General features: G+C 24.9%; 1 protein-coding gene across 9 annotated transcripts; it reads right to left on the reverse strand.

Moving 5' to 3' along the window:
• Positions 1-565: 565 nt before the first annotated feature.
• LOC107173079 (arylalkylamine N-acetyltransferase 1-like) lies at positions 566-16651 on the reverse strand. 9 transcript variants are annotated; one of them, XM_089220091.1, is made up of 8 exons: positions 16497-16651; positions 15233-15390; positions 12816-12950; positions 12446-12661; positions 8826-8847; positions 5833-6023; positions 4094-4376; positions 566-1067 (listed from the first exon to the last, which is right to left on the reverse strand). In XM_089220091.1, exons 4-8 carry the CDS (start codon positions 12636-12638, stop codon positions 869-871), a joined length of 888 nt encoding a protein of 295 aa, XP_089076217.1. In that variant the 5' UTR covers positions 12639-12661; positions 12816-12950; positions 15233-15390; positions 16497-16651; the 3' UTR covers positions 566-868. The 9 variants fall into 9 exon arrangements, with proteins under 9 accessions (XP_089076217.1, XP_015378933.2, XP_089076214.1 ...); XM_015523447.2 differs by lacking the exons at positions 5833-6023; positions 8826-8847 and adding an exon at positions 15457-15583 and having other exon boundaries at positions 16497-16635; XM_089220088.1 differs by lacking the exons at positions 5833-6023; positions 8826-8847 and adding an exon at positions 15457-15579 and having other exon boundaries at positions 16497-16630.
• Between the last annotated feature and the right edge of the window lie 1381 nt (positions 16652-18032).

Genomic DNA, 18032 nt, shown 5'->3' on the forward strand with positions numbered 1-18032 from the left:
AAAAGAGCTCCATCCACGGATGGATTTCCATCTGGTGAAATTGAAATATTATTTTGAACAAACACTTGAAAATACGTTAAAAATGGAATAGTTCATATTAATGGAATTTTATTGATAGGTATGTATATTATCTTAGGTAATATTTTAATTAAACAATACAGGTGTAGACATTTTCATACACGCTATCATGACAAAATATAAAGGTATCATCAACAATATGTGTTTGAATCTTGCGTGCGCATCCCCACTTTATCTTATGTGTTAGATTCTCCGATCTTAATGCTTTGGTAAATGCGACCAATGAGAGACTGAGAACGTAACACACAGTAAAAAATGGGAAATATGCGCATGAGAATGTTGCTGACATACCTTTTTACTTAGTCATACACCCTATAATATGATTTTAATTAATTTATGTATTGTAATATATGTATTACATTATAGAAGCGTACTTATCTATAGGTAATATTATATTTAAAATTATTCAAAGGATTAGGATTTAAGGAGTACTTAGGTATTTTAATCATATTAAGGTATGAAAAGGTATATATAATATGTTATTGCATAGACTTATCTATTTATATATATTATATGTTTTATAGAACAGTATAATACAATAAGAGGTTTTATAATTTATACTAGGTATACTATGAGTTAATAATGCGTTAAATTTAGTACACATAATATAATATTATAATAAACATTATTATATAGATTAATATTTCGGTTTTAAGTATAGGTACAGCAAAAATATACCACATATGGTACATAATAATTTTTTTTTTTTATTAAATAACAGAAAGTATACACGAAAAGCTAAAATTAGGTATTTGATACTACTTATTTAGGATGGACTGTGGTATTATTCTTATAAATTTAATACAAATACCTTTGAAGAATCGTGAGGAGGAGAAGTTTTAAATACGACTTCACCATTTTCATCCAAATAGTCTCGAAAATACAAAGTATAAATGCATTCGAAACCCAGTCTCTCTGCTGCTTTAGCCGAAAAATAACTGCTGCACTCCACATAAACCATTGGGCATTCGTTTTCCAATGCTAACTCTCTAAAAAGTAAAATTTACTATAAATATTGATGAAGGTAATAAAAAAAACCAAAAAGCGGGAAAGTGGATACCTATCGCTCTGCTGTACAGTAGGTTACAAGTGGGTTATTGTGATGGATGGAATTAAATTTGAATTCAATGATATTATATCATTGTATACGAAAAACGATTCTGAGCGGAAACGGTTTATTTGTGTAGGATATACCTAATATTATAGATTATTATTACTTATTATTAATACTTATTAAAATATTAGACTTTCCGGTGGACATTTTGTTTTTTTTTTTTTGATAGAGGTAGACAAAATTATAAGGAATCTTGAATTAAATTTAGATTTAAAAAGACATTTTTTTTTGATTTTGCGAATTTTCATGATTTTACGTATTTAGTCAAAATCTGAACTTTAAATGCTTATAAAAAAAAATCATGCCCATGTATTTTTAATATTTTTCAACTGCTATTGAAACAATATTTTGGAAGCCTTATAATAAATTTTCAAGCTTTTTTACCCAACCAATACAATTTTATTGACATTAATAGAAAAATAAAAATAAAAAAGTTGAAAAATTAAAATGTCAGTAAACAGCTTAAAACTATTCCAAATATTTTTAAAATCTTATCAAATATATAAAATGCCTATATAAACATTCTGTGAAAATTTCAAGTATCTGCGGTCATTTGTTTTAGAGTTACACTAAAATAAGAAAATCGCTAAATGAGAAATCTAGTGAAAATCCAATGTTGTAAAAATTTAAATTTCAAACGCTCATAAAAACTTAATTTGACTTTCTGGTGGATATTTATTTTATGATAAAGATTGACAAACTTGTAAGGAATCTTGTATTATATTTTAAAATTTAACATTTAAAAAGAAAATTGTTTATGAGTTTCTAGCTCAAAATAATTTACGAATTTTCGTGATTTTTACGTATTTAGTTAAAATTCAAATTTTGAATGCTTATAAAAAAAAAAATTGTGACTATGAATTTATTTTATTTTTCAACTGCTATCGTAACAATATTTTAGGAGCCTTGTATTAAATTTCATCAAGCTTTTAGAATATACTTATATAAACATTTGGTGAAAATTTCTTATATCAACGGTCATTTGTTTTAAAGTTACATCAAAAACCAAAATCGAATTTGTCGAAAACTGATTCTGCGTACAAATTCCTGTATTTTGCTTAATTTTTAGTTTGTTTATCCCGATTATTAAGCAAAATATTAATAATTTTTTTTATATTATATATTTTTTATTGAGAACTTTTTACTTTTGACCCCCAAAGTACCAACTAGATTCACTTTCTGATAGAACGAGGTACTGAAATCGAAAATCGAAACACTTTTACTGCCCCAAAATGTGATGACAGACACAAAAAAAAAAAAAATATAAAAAAAACACATCATGTAAAATCAATACATTCCCCATTCCGCTCAGAATCTAATATAAAAAACTCACACACACACACACACACACACACACACACACACACATCATTGTTAAATCAATACATTCCTCGATCCAATCAGAATCTAAAAATATAACTTATGATTTGAATAATTATATTTATATATATAAGTAATAATCTAGCTGTCGCGTCGGTGTTGCCGGTGTTAATAATTGTTTTTTTTTTTTATATAAATGTATTTGAATAAAAATGTAAATGACATATTTTACTTAATGGCATCCTATAAATAAATCAAATCTTTGATGTATAAATATATGACCGCTGGTAATTTGACCACTGGTATAGAGTAAACTGGGGTACAATGGCTAGAAATTAACTATTGAAACATTGTCAGATCCGTATTTAATGGGTGGTTCGGAGAGACAATAGCCTCGCCTGGAATATGTTAACAGGTGCCTATATTGTTACGGAGTCTATAATAAAGTTTTCTGAAAAGTTATAAGTTTTATTTAATTATTAGTAATTAAAATTTATTATAATTATTACTATTATTATTAAGAAAAAACTGAAATAAAGATTATAATATAATATAATAATATATTTAATAGTATTAAGTATGTTAAATATTTATATGTTGTGTACTAATTATTTAATATTTGCCATCAGGTCAAACGTTTTCGTTGCTAATATGACTTTGTTATCGTAGCCAAATGTGTTGAAACATAAAACATTTTCTCAACATATTTTGATGAAGTTTTGGTGACAATATGAGGTAAATTATTAATTTTGATTTAATATTTGAGTATTATTTAAGAAGTGATGTAGGTACACAACATGTGTAGTTAACAACATATCAGTCATTGCTTTCATTTACTTTCGTTTAATACAAATAGGTGATTATAGAGTTTTTTTTATTATGAATTATAGAATTAAATCATAACCGATTTTTATGTTGTTTCGTATGTTATTTTAATAAAATATATTTTTATGAATTAGTTTAACATGTGCCCCACTACCCCATTAGGTACGTGTACCGTGTAATGTTACTCCAATCATGGGGTAAAAAACGAATTTGTAACTATTTAGAATTTTTGGTAAGTATTTATTTTTGTAAAATTAACTTTTGACTGGGATATTGTATTGAAATTAATGTAACATATTTATTAGAAAACAAAATAACAAATAATTCTAAAATATAATGGTACCACATACCAATAACCAGTTGTTAAATTTATTATATTTCAGGTTAGTGGTTACTCTAAATATATTATTTTAATATAATTGTATTAAAGATTATTTTGTTTATATATGCTGATCATAAGGTTTATAAAAAAAATTAGTTTGGTTTATTTTTTCATTGAAATTTTGCCTTTGGTCATACAAATAAATGTAGTAAATATTAGTACAATTTATTATTTAAGACAATAATAAATCCATAATTAAATTACATGCTACAATGTTAGATGGAATTGTGTAATTACTAATTTATCCTTATTTGATACAACTATTGTAAAAATTAAAAACAATTTACAGATTGTACTGTGGTGGTACGGTAATAAAATGATAGATAAATGTTGTAATACCTTACACCTAATGAGATTACTATTAATAAACTTACATTGTCTTATCAATTAGAGCTTTGCATACTCCTTGGCCTCTAAATGATTTATCTACAGAAATTATTTTTATATCCATTACACGATCTACGTTTGGATATTTTTTGAACACATCTGCTTCTCGCTCGACTTTATCTAAAAGCTTCGTAATATTACTAAACTTGGTGTTATCTTTTGCGTCTTCTTCGCTTTCATTATTTTTTTCGCTGTCTTCTCTGCACGTTAGACTATTTAGGACGACACCTATTAAATCTCCATTAGGAGATACTGCTTTAAATGCCAAACCTAAATTTTAAAATAAAGTACGTCAGATAAATATAAATCAACATAATATTTAATTTTAAACAATTAATTATAAATAACTAATTATTAACTGATTACTAATTACTAGAAAACAGGATATATAAAACGAATCAAAATACGCGAGTACTTATGTGCTGACCCAAATTACACACTAAACATTTTTTGTGTAGGTACCTAGTGGTTTGGTTGAATATTAAATTGGTGGTGGTAATGAATATTAAAAATCGATAAAATCTTAAATAATATAATTACGTTAAATAAGACACTGACAATATCTAGTTAGGCATGTATGTACACTCAACAATACTCATTTGGCCTACTATTATAAATGTAGTGTATGGGGGCTTTCAAACAATCTACAATAGAAACTGACTATAGTTTATATATAGGAAAACATGCAAAAAAATTTTTTTTTTTAAATTAAAAAGTAAACCTTAAAATATTTCAATAACCAAAAATACGCATAAAAAATAGGTAGTTAATATGCAGTTTATGCTACGTAAAACTACAGATTTTGCTTTGTTGTAAGTATTATATGAACAAATCTGTTTCTACCTACAAGTAATTTTTTACAAGCACCTAAAACAAATATGCAAATGTTAGAAATCATCTGCCATATAGTAAAAATATAGTTGATTTTTTATCTATTGAGCTTTTATAACTTGTTGTTTAAATTTAAGCAACAGGTGTATTCTATACAAATTCGGCTTGTTCCTTAAAAGTAGGTAATATATATACAATAATATTATAACATGCCATGTAAAAATATTATTTTTGTTGGACCTAAATTTTTTTTTTATCAACAACAAATCGGTAAATGTACAGGTTAATATATCACATAATTACTAAATAACTAAAACATCTGAAATAATTAGTTTTTAAATACGTTTACAATAAAATGTATATCTATATAGGTAATAGGTATGTCCAATGGCCACAACCACAATGACACAATTACTCAATAATTAAATCAGTTAAGGTGTGAAACGCGTGATTAGTATTGTCTTCGTCTTACGAAAATACACAAAAAAGGTGCCAAATTTGGTTTCAGGATTTCTACAGTGCCAATTCTCTATAAGTAAACTACAGAGAATTGTTCAATTCAACAATCAGTTCTATCTATTTTCAATAAGGTTATAACTTATCACACAAAATGTTAACAGCTGAACACAAATTTCATAGTTCTTTGTATTACATATGCATGACGGAGAAAACACATATTATGTGAATGTAGCACTTCGGCGTTCTGTTTTAGGAGTCTATTGGGAATCTAATGAAATTTATGTGATTAATTGTAGATGTCGAATAAAAAATATAATATTATTTGTATAATGTAATTTAGGTATCTACCTACCTCTTTTAGTTCTTTATATTATATATTATATATTGTTTTTACAAGAAGATGCGTTGTATTTTATAATTTTGTAATTGAGCTCACCATTGTCGACAAAATTAAAACAGTAGTTTTCGAGTTTTGCTAAAGAATCAGTATCTTCCAGCATATTTATACCCAAAATAAGAGGTTCGTCTCGGAAGAAAAATTTCCTCAAAAATTCAATCACAACTTGTTTATCTTCAGCAGTAGTTGGGACAATATTGTGGATGCATTTGATGACCTCACTCATTTTTCTAAGGATTTGAATATTTTAATATTCTGAAAACTTAATATTTATACATTTATTTATTCATTATTGTTATTTGTTAAGTATTTATAATTATATATTTATATGGTAGTTGCCATTAAATTATGAAATATAATAATGCAATGATGATTTTTGAACTATAATGCAGATTAATGATCACTGAAATGCTTAGGATTTAAAAACAATAATCGTTATTCGCATTTTAACTTCTGTTACATCACTTTTGTTACACAGATTATTACTGCATTTTATTTATTTATTTTATTAAATTTAAATTTATGTGTATTTGCAATGAATTTTTTAATTACGAATTGAAATTAAAATTGAGATTTTGAAAAAAATGTAATTATTAATTTATGTAAACTTTTAAATTTTAATACGTATAAGTAAATATTTCTAAAAAAAAAATAAGAACCATCATAAAAAATGCACACATACCTATACAAATAATTTAAATTTAGATTTTAAGCACATTAATGTATTATACTTACATGTTATTTGAGTTAATTTTTTTAATTTTGTTGGGTTGAGGAATAATGCATATTAATATATGCTTTTTACCACAAAGTGAAAATAAAAAAAATTTAAGAGTACCCATTTTTTTATTGAACATTAGTTTTGAATAATTATATTTTATATAAAAATGTTTTACTATTATTACAATAAAACTGTAATGATAATATAAATTACAGATATTTTATTAATGAAAAAATAATTATGATAGTATTTTTAAATTTCTAACACTTTGAAAAATGTCTAACGTAAGTTATATTGACCACACCCAACCACTAATTTACGATGTACAAGAAAATAATAGCAACGTGATGCAACATAGATCATAATATTATGTTTATATAAAATTTAAAAATCTTAGAAATTAGTATAAATCATAATTTTTTTAAAGTAAACTTGAACATATATTAAGAAAATTAGGTCTATTAAATTCATTACAGTTTTTTACAAATCTATTTTTTAAATTCAAATGATCATATTATGCATTATAATTTTTTAATATAAGCTAGGTATTATAATTTTTCTATCTATAAAATATTATACCCACCTTAATCTAGTTATTCAACGTTGGTGTATTGCTATGGTTTTTATACGTTTAGTTTGATGATTATAATTCGTTGATCTCCAGCGTGAAACTACCGCAATAGAACTTTATACTCGACTCGGGGATTTTTGATTTTCGGGGTATCCATAGCGACAAATAAGGGCGTCTCTATCATCGTTTTAACACGACCTTGTTCACAATTGATTATATCTCAATATCCTTAATTTTCTTTCTATTATCGTCCGTAGTAATAAATTTTACCAAAATATATGAAAACATCCATTAATATTATAGCAGAAAAACACGGAATTGCACTTAATTAATTGGTACTTTAATTGTACTGGAATATTTATTATTTAATGGAGTTACTATTACCTACTTTAATTAAATCGTTTCATAAAATATGGTACTTAGGCTGTGTTGTAAATTAAAATTCAATACAGGGTGTCCCAAACAGATCTGACATTCTGACAAATGAAATAACTTTTGTTCTAATCAATATTTTTTAAAAATTTCTTTTAAATATAATCCATAGACACTTGCGCTACATTTTTAGAATACATTTTTTATTTTTTATTTTTTATTTTTTAATACTGAAAATAAAAAACTTAAAAATTGATAAACAATTTTTTCGAAATATTCAATATAGCCAATTTGTAAATCTGATTTTTAGAAAAATTTATATGGTAAAAACACTTATTGAAGTCAAATGGCTGATTTTTTACAATTTTTTTAAATATCAATATTTTCGTTAAGTAAATTACGATCTAGTTTATGTTAGAAACCTTGTAATTTCAAAGAATAATAAAGTTTTTTAAAAATATTTTATAAGAACATTTTTAAATAAGTGCATGTTAAAATCTAATTATTTTTTTATTGTATTTATTTTAATAATATGCGATGTATAAACTATAAATTACTATAATTTACCTTACGAAAATATTGATATTTAAAAAAAATTATAAAATATCAGCCTTTTGACTTAAATAAGTGTTTTTACCATATTAATTTTTCTGAAAATCAAATTTACAAATTGACTATATTGAATATTTCGAAGAAAAAAATTTATCAATTTTTAAGTTTTTTATTTTCAGTATTAAAAGAAAATTTAAAAAAATATTGATTAGAACATAAATTATTTCATTTGTCAGAATGTCAGATCTCTTTGGGACACCCTGTGTATTACATATATAATTTTGAAATTCAGCACATGCTTACTATTGGTCTATGAAATGAAATGGATCAGACATAAACTTAATATTTATTAGGTTGTATTAATTATTATTATGTAAAGGTTAAATATGCAGCACACATTATAATATACATTAGAAAATATAATATCTACTTATTAATGAATTTTGTGCTATAGAGAATTGGTTTTTGTTAATTTATTTACATTTTAGATTCTGAGCGGAGCGATGAATGTATTGATTTTACCATGATGTGTGTTTTAAATTATTTTTATTTTTTATTTTTTTTTTGTGTCTGTCATCACGTTTTGGGGCAGTAAAAGTGCTTCGATTTTTGACTACAGTACCTCCTTCGATCAGAAAGTGAATCTAGTTAATGGTACTTTGAGGGTCAAAAGAATATAAGAAAATAATCGCGGAAAACAAATTAAAAATTAAGGAAAAAACGGGAATTTTTACGCAAAATCAGTTTTCGACAAAATCGATTTTGGTTTTTGATGTAACTTTAAAACGAATGACCATAGATACATGAAATTTTCACCGAATGTTTATATAAGTATATTCTATCCACCATGCAATTTTCAAAAATGTTCGACTTAAGTTGAACTATAAATAGGCATTTGAAATTTTCGATCATTATTGGTTTTTTTAAAAATTAATATTGATAAAAATTTATTTGTTAGGCAGAAAAGCTTGAAAATCTAATACAAGGCTCTTAACATATTGTTACAATAGAAGTTGAAAAATAAAAGAAATTCATAGTCACAATTATTTTTTATAAGCATTCAAAGATTGAATTTTGACAAAATACGTAAAAATCACAAAAATTTGCAAATAATTTTATCTTTTAAAATCTAAGATTTGAAAATTTAATACAAGATTCCTTACAAGTTTGTCAATCTTTGTCACAAGAAAAATGTCTACCGGAAATTCAAGATAAATGTTCATGAGCATTTGGAATTTAAATTTTTACAACATTGGATTTTCACTGAATGTTTATATAGGCATTTTCTATATTTGAGACAATTTTCAAAATATTTAGATTTTTTTTTGAGCTGTTTATTGACATTTTAATTTTTCAACTTTTTTAGTTTTTTTTTCTATAAATATCGATAAAAATTTATTTATTGGGTAGAAAAGCTTGAAAATTTAATACAAGGCTTCTAACACATTGTAACAATAGCAGTTGAAAAATATTAAAAATACATAAGCACGATTTTTTTTATAAGCATTTGAAGTTCAAATTTTTACTAAATACGTAAAAATTACGGTAATGTTCAAATTATCTTAGTTAGAAATTCATAAAAGTTTTTTTTTTTTTAAATTTAAGATTTGAAAATTTTTAATAATCTATAATATATCCTAGACAGATAAACCGTCTCCGCTCAGAATCGTTTTTCGTATACAATGATATAATATCATTGGATTCAAATTTAATTCCATCCATTTACAGTAACCCACTTGTAACCTACAACTGTACAGCAGAGTGACATCCACTTTCCCACTTTTTTTTAATACTTGCTTTTTTTAGATTCTGAGCGGAGCGAAAGAATGTATTGATTTTACAATGATGTGTGTATTTTACTTTTTTATTTTTTTCTGTCCTTCATCAACTTTTGGGGAATAAAAATGATGCGATTTTCTGCTTCCAAATTTTTCTAGTAAGAAAAGTGAATCTAGTTGATACATCGGATGTCAAGAGTAAAAAATTGCCAGCAATTTTTCAAAAGCGTTGAAAATTTTTAAGCAAATTCAATTTTTGACAATTTATTTTTAACGATATTGTACAAATAACATTTTATTATTTTAGCGTAACTCAAAAACTAATAACTGTAGTTACTTTTAATTTTCACCAAATGTTAATTTCAGACGATTTTAATAGAAATAATTTAATATTTGTAGTATAGTAGAATAATATCAATGTGTCCGAATTCAAGTAAAACTTAACAGTTTTTGTCATATAGATGTAAAATGTAAAATATTTAATAATTGGGTACTTATAACTACTCCTTGATTACACGATTTATGGTATTATCGCTATAAACAGACAAATCCACGATTGAAAACTTCTATTTAATTATAAATTGTAATTGCCATTAATAGTTGTTTAAATTGTTGTAAAAGTTGAATATTTTTCATAAATTTCGTAAGACCTAATTTAAAAATCTTAAAGTACAATGCACAGTAATCAACGAACGTCGAACACTAATGCCGAGTGCCTAAGTTTCATAAAAAAATTGATGAATAGTGGTTCGCTGAAGTTTTAATTACTTATCACATAAATTTGAATTAAATTCCAATCTAAATCATGTTTAACTGTTAAAGTAACCATTTTATCATTATTTAATTCATTATATATATTTGGTAGTTGTTTATATGTAACCCAGCATTAGTACCTACTAGATTAACTAGATAGGTAGTACTTAATCCAATACATATAAAAACCATTTTTATTAATGTCATATTATTGTTTAAGGTTTAACTGTATCTGTATGTTATTATCCCGTTGGTTATTAAAATAATTCTTACACGTATAACGCATGCAATACATTTCAATTTGATGACTTGCATTTGACATATTTTGATCGTCTGAAAAATATTATAACTTTCCAAGTCTTCAAACAATAAGTAATATTTGGTTACTCCATTTTATTAAAAATTGATTGTTAAAATAGTTAACATAAAATAGTCTACATCCACGTTTTTTGTCTCCGTCTTACGATTTTTTTTTTTATTAATAAAAATGCCTGTGGCGCCATATACCATATTGGTATACAAGTATTACAGCGAAACTTTCATACAACGAAGTCGCATGGGAAAAAAAATTCGTTAGAGGAACTTGTTAAATAGAATTACATATTTGTAATAATGAAGCCATGGAGGTCATGGTTTTCAAAAATATTTCGTTAAACAGATAATTTCTTTAAATAGAAGTTCGTTATATGAAAGTTATGTTTTATTTACAAAAATACACCGAGAACTTAATTCTAATGACATTAAACTAAATTTGTGTACTTTTTTATAACAGTTTTTTTTTCCAAAGCTTATTATTTATTAGTTATTTATACATATTGTGTTTAAATTTATAAATTTATTGTATGAATATTAAAATTAATTAAATTTTTTAAGTTATTGCTTCGACATCTGTGGTCATTGGCTTGCTTTTTGCTGTAAGGGTAACGGTTGTTAAGGTTCTACGGTTAGAGTGGTTGGTAGGTACTTGGTATTGTTGATGCGGTCGGTTAGGGCGGTAAAACACGATTGCGTACGGTCTTTATCGACATACGCAATCGTGAACATTAAATGTTCACGATTGCGTACGATTTTTAACTGCAGCTTTTAAGCACTGTTGCCATTTACTTTGAACTTATAGAACAGGAGTTACTTCCATATTTTTTTTTTATTATTATTGAATAACTATTTTTTATTATATTATTTTAACATTTAATTATTTTTAATTATTTTATTTTGTATACAATATTATTCTAACATATTTGTCGAAAATTGAGATTTGTAAGTGGTACCAAAACTTAAGTCATTTTTCCAAAATTTAAATTTTACTGATCAAAAATAAAAACATAAATTTGGCAACGTTGCACAGTAAATTTTACGCAATCGTTAGACTTTTGGAGTAAATATTAAAGTTAATGGTTTAACGTACGCAATTGTGATAACGTATGCAATCGTGTTCTCAAAAAGAAACATCGTACGCAATCGTGTGGTACCCGGTTAGGGACATGTGATAAGGTGACAATAATTTACCACTTAAAAACCGAGTACTCAGAGCCGGCGCAATTGAATTGGTTCCAAATACAGATATTCCATATTTTGGCTATATGGCATAAGCGCCAGAGGTACAAAAATGACATATTATTTGCGCCAAAATTTGTATGACATGAGCGCCAATCTAATAATATTGTTATACCCAAAATATGACATAAGCGCCAAAGGTGCAAAAATAACATATCATTCGGGCTAAAATTAATGTTTTATATACCTTAGTAGTTATTTAAAAATTATTATCTTATAAAAAATTATTTTATATAATTTATTATATTAAAAACAAATCAATAATAAATTGTTAAAATATAATAGGTATACTTGCAGGTAAATATAAATTTAAATTTAGATTTGTTCAAAATTATACATTTTTTCACTCACCATTATTGAATAATCCACTTATGTAATTTCTAAAATTCTTAGCGATGTCTTTCTCTTTTATCAACTCCATGGATGCATTCAGTGGTTCATCTCGCATAAAGTACTCTAGTAAAAACTCAATCACAGTCATTTCTTCTTTTGAAATGATAGGTATAACTTTAAAAGCATATTCAAATTTCATAGCTCCACTCATTTTGCTGATTGATAAGTTTTTATCTATAATTTATTTTTTATTTTTTAAATAAGTATAAATAATAAATAAAGTAATCATTTGTGTTAAAACTATGAATATACATAATAATATATTATAATATATACTATTTATTATATTTGATTTTTATTTCAAATTATTATAATTACAAAATCGTACTTTTTTATTTTTTCTATGCGAGGAAAATCAATTGTATCACTTTGTAACTTCTTGTTTAATTCACATTACACATTCGTATAAAAATTAACCTTATTTGAATAGGAAACGAATTTGAACGCAAATTAGATTTTTTTTCTGGAACAAAAACATTTATTTCCACGCTCATAATTCATTTAATACATCGAAAATTAAAAATATTAATTTATTTTGAATTTTTAGGTTTTATTTTTACCTGAGAAATTTTTTAAAATTATTAGTACATTTTTAGTTTTTAACTCATTTACGTTTAAGGTGTATACAATTTGAAAAAAATTTAGTCAAAACTAATTCTAACTCCATTTATCATGTATGGTATATATGTTAAGATAACATAACAGGCAACGCAAGAATAAACTTTAATGTTTGTACGTTTTCCATTTTTATTTTTGAGATTTTAATTGTTTGTATAATAATAAGCTGTATATTGTAAATTTGTAACTATGATTTCTATAATTGCATTTAGTTTAAAAGATATTCGTAAGAATTGTGTAAGAACATTAATCACACAAAATATTGTTTTTCTTATGCTTTTTGATTATATCAACATATTAGGAGTTCACAAATTTATTTATAGTATTAAATTTACTATGACTTGTACATTTATTGAATTATAGACTAATAAAAACCAATAATCGAAATAGTAATAATTCGTTTTGTGGTGAAATAGATAATATTACATGGAGATAAAATGTGATAGATTATCTATATTATAAATTATAAATTTATGTTTAATTAATCACTCTTTTTTAACACTTTTTTATCTTCGATGTTTTAAAATAACAAATTTATGTATTATAGGAACACGATTACATAATATAATTATATAATGTATGTTGATTTCATTATACTTTTAAACTTAAGCTTAAACTTTAAACAAAGAGGAATTAAAATATTTTATTGAAAATCTTTTATATTTTAATCCTAGGATATTTTTTCCTTTTAATTTCTTAATAGTTACTTGATATTTTACATTGTAGCTGTGAGACAAGATTGATTGAAAAATTTGTTTATTATCTATCTACTTATTTAATTGTTTTTGATTGATTTAAATTCATGCAGCTTTTATTTTTATTTGTAACAGTTTAAAAAACGATTTAAAATAAAGAAAACTAACAATATTGGGTATTATTTTTTTAACTATAATATGAAAATATAATCGTTTTAGTTAAGTGTGTTCTATACTATCATAATTTTACAAAACAAATTACTTATATTAAAAACTATAATTTACCAATTAAATGAAGATATAAATCTGATTATGATATTCACATACCTATAATAATCGCAAAACAATGTTTTTTTCGAACGGTGGAAATTAAACTATGAACTATTATACCAAAACAAATTATCATCAACAAATATTATCGATCTAATTATGAACTTTATATTTCCTGTGTTCTAAAGAAAGAAAGAATGTGTTTGAATTACACACTCCATTATAAGATAATTAGTGAACGTATAAAATATATTGTCAGACACAGGTGTACAACTACTACAACTCTCAAATAAAGTGAAAACCTTTCTAGTTCATTATATTTCGTGAATTCATAGCTACAGCTGTTCACCATACTTCTAATTTGCGTTGCCTTAAATATTTATGTATTGTATACATCAAACTATCAGAGAATTAAATTATTCATATATTCATACATCTACCCACAATGCTACACAAATAATTAGCTTATAATTTCAGTTTGATTTTTACCTTATTAATGCACTCGTTAAATATAAAACATATTTGTATATGTTTGGAGGTTAGTACAATATTAATTACTATTATTTGGCTTATATTATAAATAAAGTTATAAAACTTGTTAAAAAAAAATCAGTTAAATTAATAAAATATATTATTTACCGGTGTCCATTTTTTGTATATTAAATAGTAAAATAATATACAGTTCATAATTTATATAAATATATTTAATATTGACCTCAATAACGGTCAGCAAATTCATTTTGCGAAAAAATTGCTTTGTTACTGCCGAGTGCCGATTATCTTTAATCACTTTCTAGCGAGGGAACACGACGAAAATCGAAAATCTGTTCTTCTGCACATCCCCACTCGACACCTTCCATAGTTCCAACCGGTTTTAGGGATAGAGTATTGCGCGGGGATGCACAGACTCGATGTGCTCTCGCTGGGCAGAGTATAAATTGAAATATTGAATAAATGAAAAAATATCATTTTTCACCCAACCACACATACAAGACATAATATATTATGTATAATTTATGTAATATATGTATGTTACCTATCATATACATATTATATAACATGTTTTAACATGTACTTGTGTTTATTACTTACTGCTCGATTTCGATTGAAACACGAATAATAATTATTTCATATAAGATAATAGAATTAAAATAATTCTCACTTTTTCCACGTTGGAGGTAACCAAGGCACCTGGTCCGAGCGTATAGTTGAGCTTCCAATTGTGCGTTTGGTATCCGTGTGTCCGAATCGATTTAAGGTCACTCCAGACTCATTGAATTGTTTTCAAAATTTAAATGCATCACAGTTATGTATCAATAACTATAAAGATTGCTGTATTATATATTTATATATCATAATATGCATTTAATTCTGTTATAATATTACGTATAATAGGTATATATGCTATTATCACAAAATCATATTTGATCATTAATCATTGTATTTATCTGACGATTGTGACCTGGCGGTGTAGTAAACATGGGTGCCAGTAATATTTCTTCAAAATATCTAACTTTAACAATAATACATACGTCTTAAATATTTTAATTGTTTAATAATTGATGTATGGTTAAGAAGACGCTACACACATATTTGTTGATTTTGCTGTCTCCGTTTTAAGTGCGTACCTGACATAAAAAATATACGCTTAACAGATCACGTTTAACTCCGTTAGCTTAAAAATTAAAATAAATTGATCTATTATGAAACTTGATGGTAAGATTATCTGTACTAGTATGTCTTACGATAACTTAGTTTTTAAATGATTTGTGACTTGTGAGCATTTTTAATTTACGCTTTTTTGTATAAGCATTACTTGCTGTGAAATTGAACTATCGTAAAAAACCCACATACAAACACAGATAATGTTCTTAACTTCAAGTTTCATCATAGGTCGATTCACTCTAATTTTAAAACTAACGTAGCTAAACGCGATCCGCTGACAGAGCAACAAATGGATGTGTATAGCGCGTCCTCTTAATGGCTATACGCTTATGGAGAAATAATAAATATCGCTAAAATTTAGTTCAATCTTTATGAACAAATTAAACAGTTACATCAATATAATTTAATTTAATGCTTCAATGATATAAGTACTTATTGAAATACCGTAATTTTTTGTATTTTTTTTTAAAAACAAAGAATTAAAGTTTTCATAATACTATTAACTTCTATCTAACGTCACAATGCTATATTTATCACAATTTGTTTTACTGTTTTGAAAATAAATTTCAACATTTAGTGGAATGAAAAATAAAAAATAAAAAATACATGTTATAGGTAATAAAATTGACAACATCTAGATCTTATTGTGCATGTATAGAACAATAGAACCCAACTAAATTATAAAATTTAGTTGAAATTTAATTTCTGCACCCATATAATAATAAACTACAATATTATATGATATAGCTATCATTTAATACCTAACTTATTGTTGCAGAATCGGATTTTCCTTCTTGAACCATATTCATGTTAACTATTAAAACAATAAACATAAACACACAACACTGAAATACTGAATACATTGTACTGTAGCAGTGTAGCTTATACACTTATACTTGTAAACTATTGTAGATTAATTAAATGCATTTTGTAAATTCAACAATAACGTTATCATATGTGATATATGAATATATGTTTTGAGTATTTATGTGGCGCTCTACAAGATTTCATGACGCACATTATTAGCTGCGGAAATAAAAATAAAGATAACAACAACAAATGAATTTTCATCTATCACATATAGTAATAAACGTTTATATGAAATTCACTTGATACATATAAAATCCAAGGTTGTTAGGTGGGAAATATGTATAAGATGTATACAATAATCCATATCATAAAAAACAAAAAACGAAATTCTATTACAAATAACAATCTAAAATATTTCAATTTTAACATACATATACCTAAACCAAATTATTAGATAGATAGAGTAATTGTATTATAAGTTTACTAAATAAGAATGTAAATAAATATTATAAGAAACCAGTAAAATATGCATGAGAGCTACCTGCATTGGACAACTTCAATATAGTGCGAGTGCCTAAATTGATTAAATTAAATTAATTTTACAGTGAAAATGGTCGACTAGCATTGCCGTATATAGTTATTAATATAAACACTTTAGTGGTTCATAAATATTTACTAGTCGCATATAATAATTTACCAGTTTTAAAATGCATTGAATATATTACGTATGCGATGTAATAATGGGTAAATTCATTACGATTTAAATCATATGCATTGAATATTACATACTGCATAGTGCATAATATATGTAACGCTGATATCACTTATGTTTCTAAAATATCAGCCTCCTATGTTATATTTACTAAAGCATCTTTTTTATAAGTTTAAGTATTTTACTATAAAATGAATTATAATATCTAAAAACTCCGTAGGTATAGGTATCAGATACGTGCTAAAATAAAAATAAAAAATAAAAAATAAAAACTGACTATCGTTTCTACATGTGAAAACATGCGAAATGTCTAAAAAAAAAAGTAAAATTTAAACCTAAATATGTTTTAATAAGCAAAAATACCATAATAATACATACAACTACAGATTTGGTTTTGTTGTATGAACGAATTTGTTTCTGTCTGACAATTTTTTACGATCACGTTAAACAAATAAGCAAATGGTAGTAATCACCTGCCGTAATAAATAGGTACATAGTTGATTTTTTTCAGTCAACCTTTTTTAACTTATTGTTAATTAAATTTAAGAAACAGGTGTATTCTATACAAATTCGGTTTGTTCTTTAAAAGTAGGTAATATAATATATACAATAATATTATAACATGCCATGTAAAAATATTATTTTTGTTGGACTTAATTTTTTTTTTTATCCACAAAAAATCCGTAAATGTACAGCTTAATAAATAATCATAAAATTAACCAATAAAATAAATATTATTTTTGTTAATTTTCTAACACACTATCACATAAATCAG

This window comes from Diuraphis noxia, unplaced genomic scaffold (genome assembly GCF_037042655.1).
Source record: "Diuraphis noxia isolate RWA-SAM2 unplaced genomic scaffold, SU_Dnox_SAM2 contig0002, whole genome shotgun sequence".
Classification (NCBI taxonomy): domain Eukaryota; kingdom Metazoa; phylum Arthropoda; class Insecta; order Hemiptera; family Aphididae; genus Diuraphis; species Diuraphis noxia.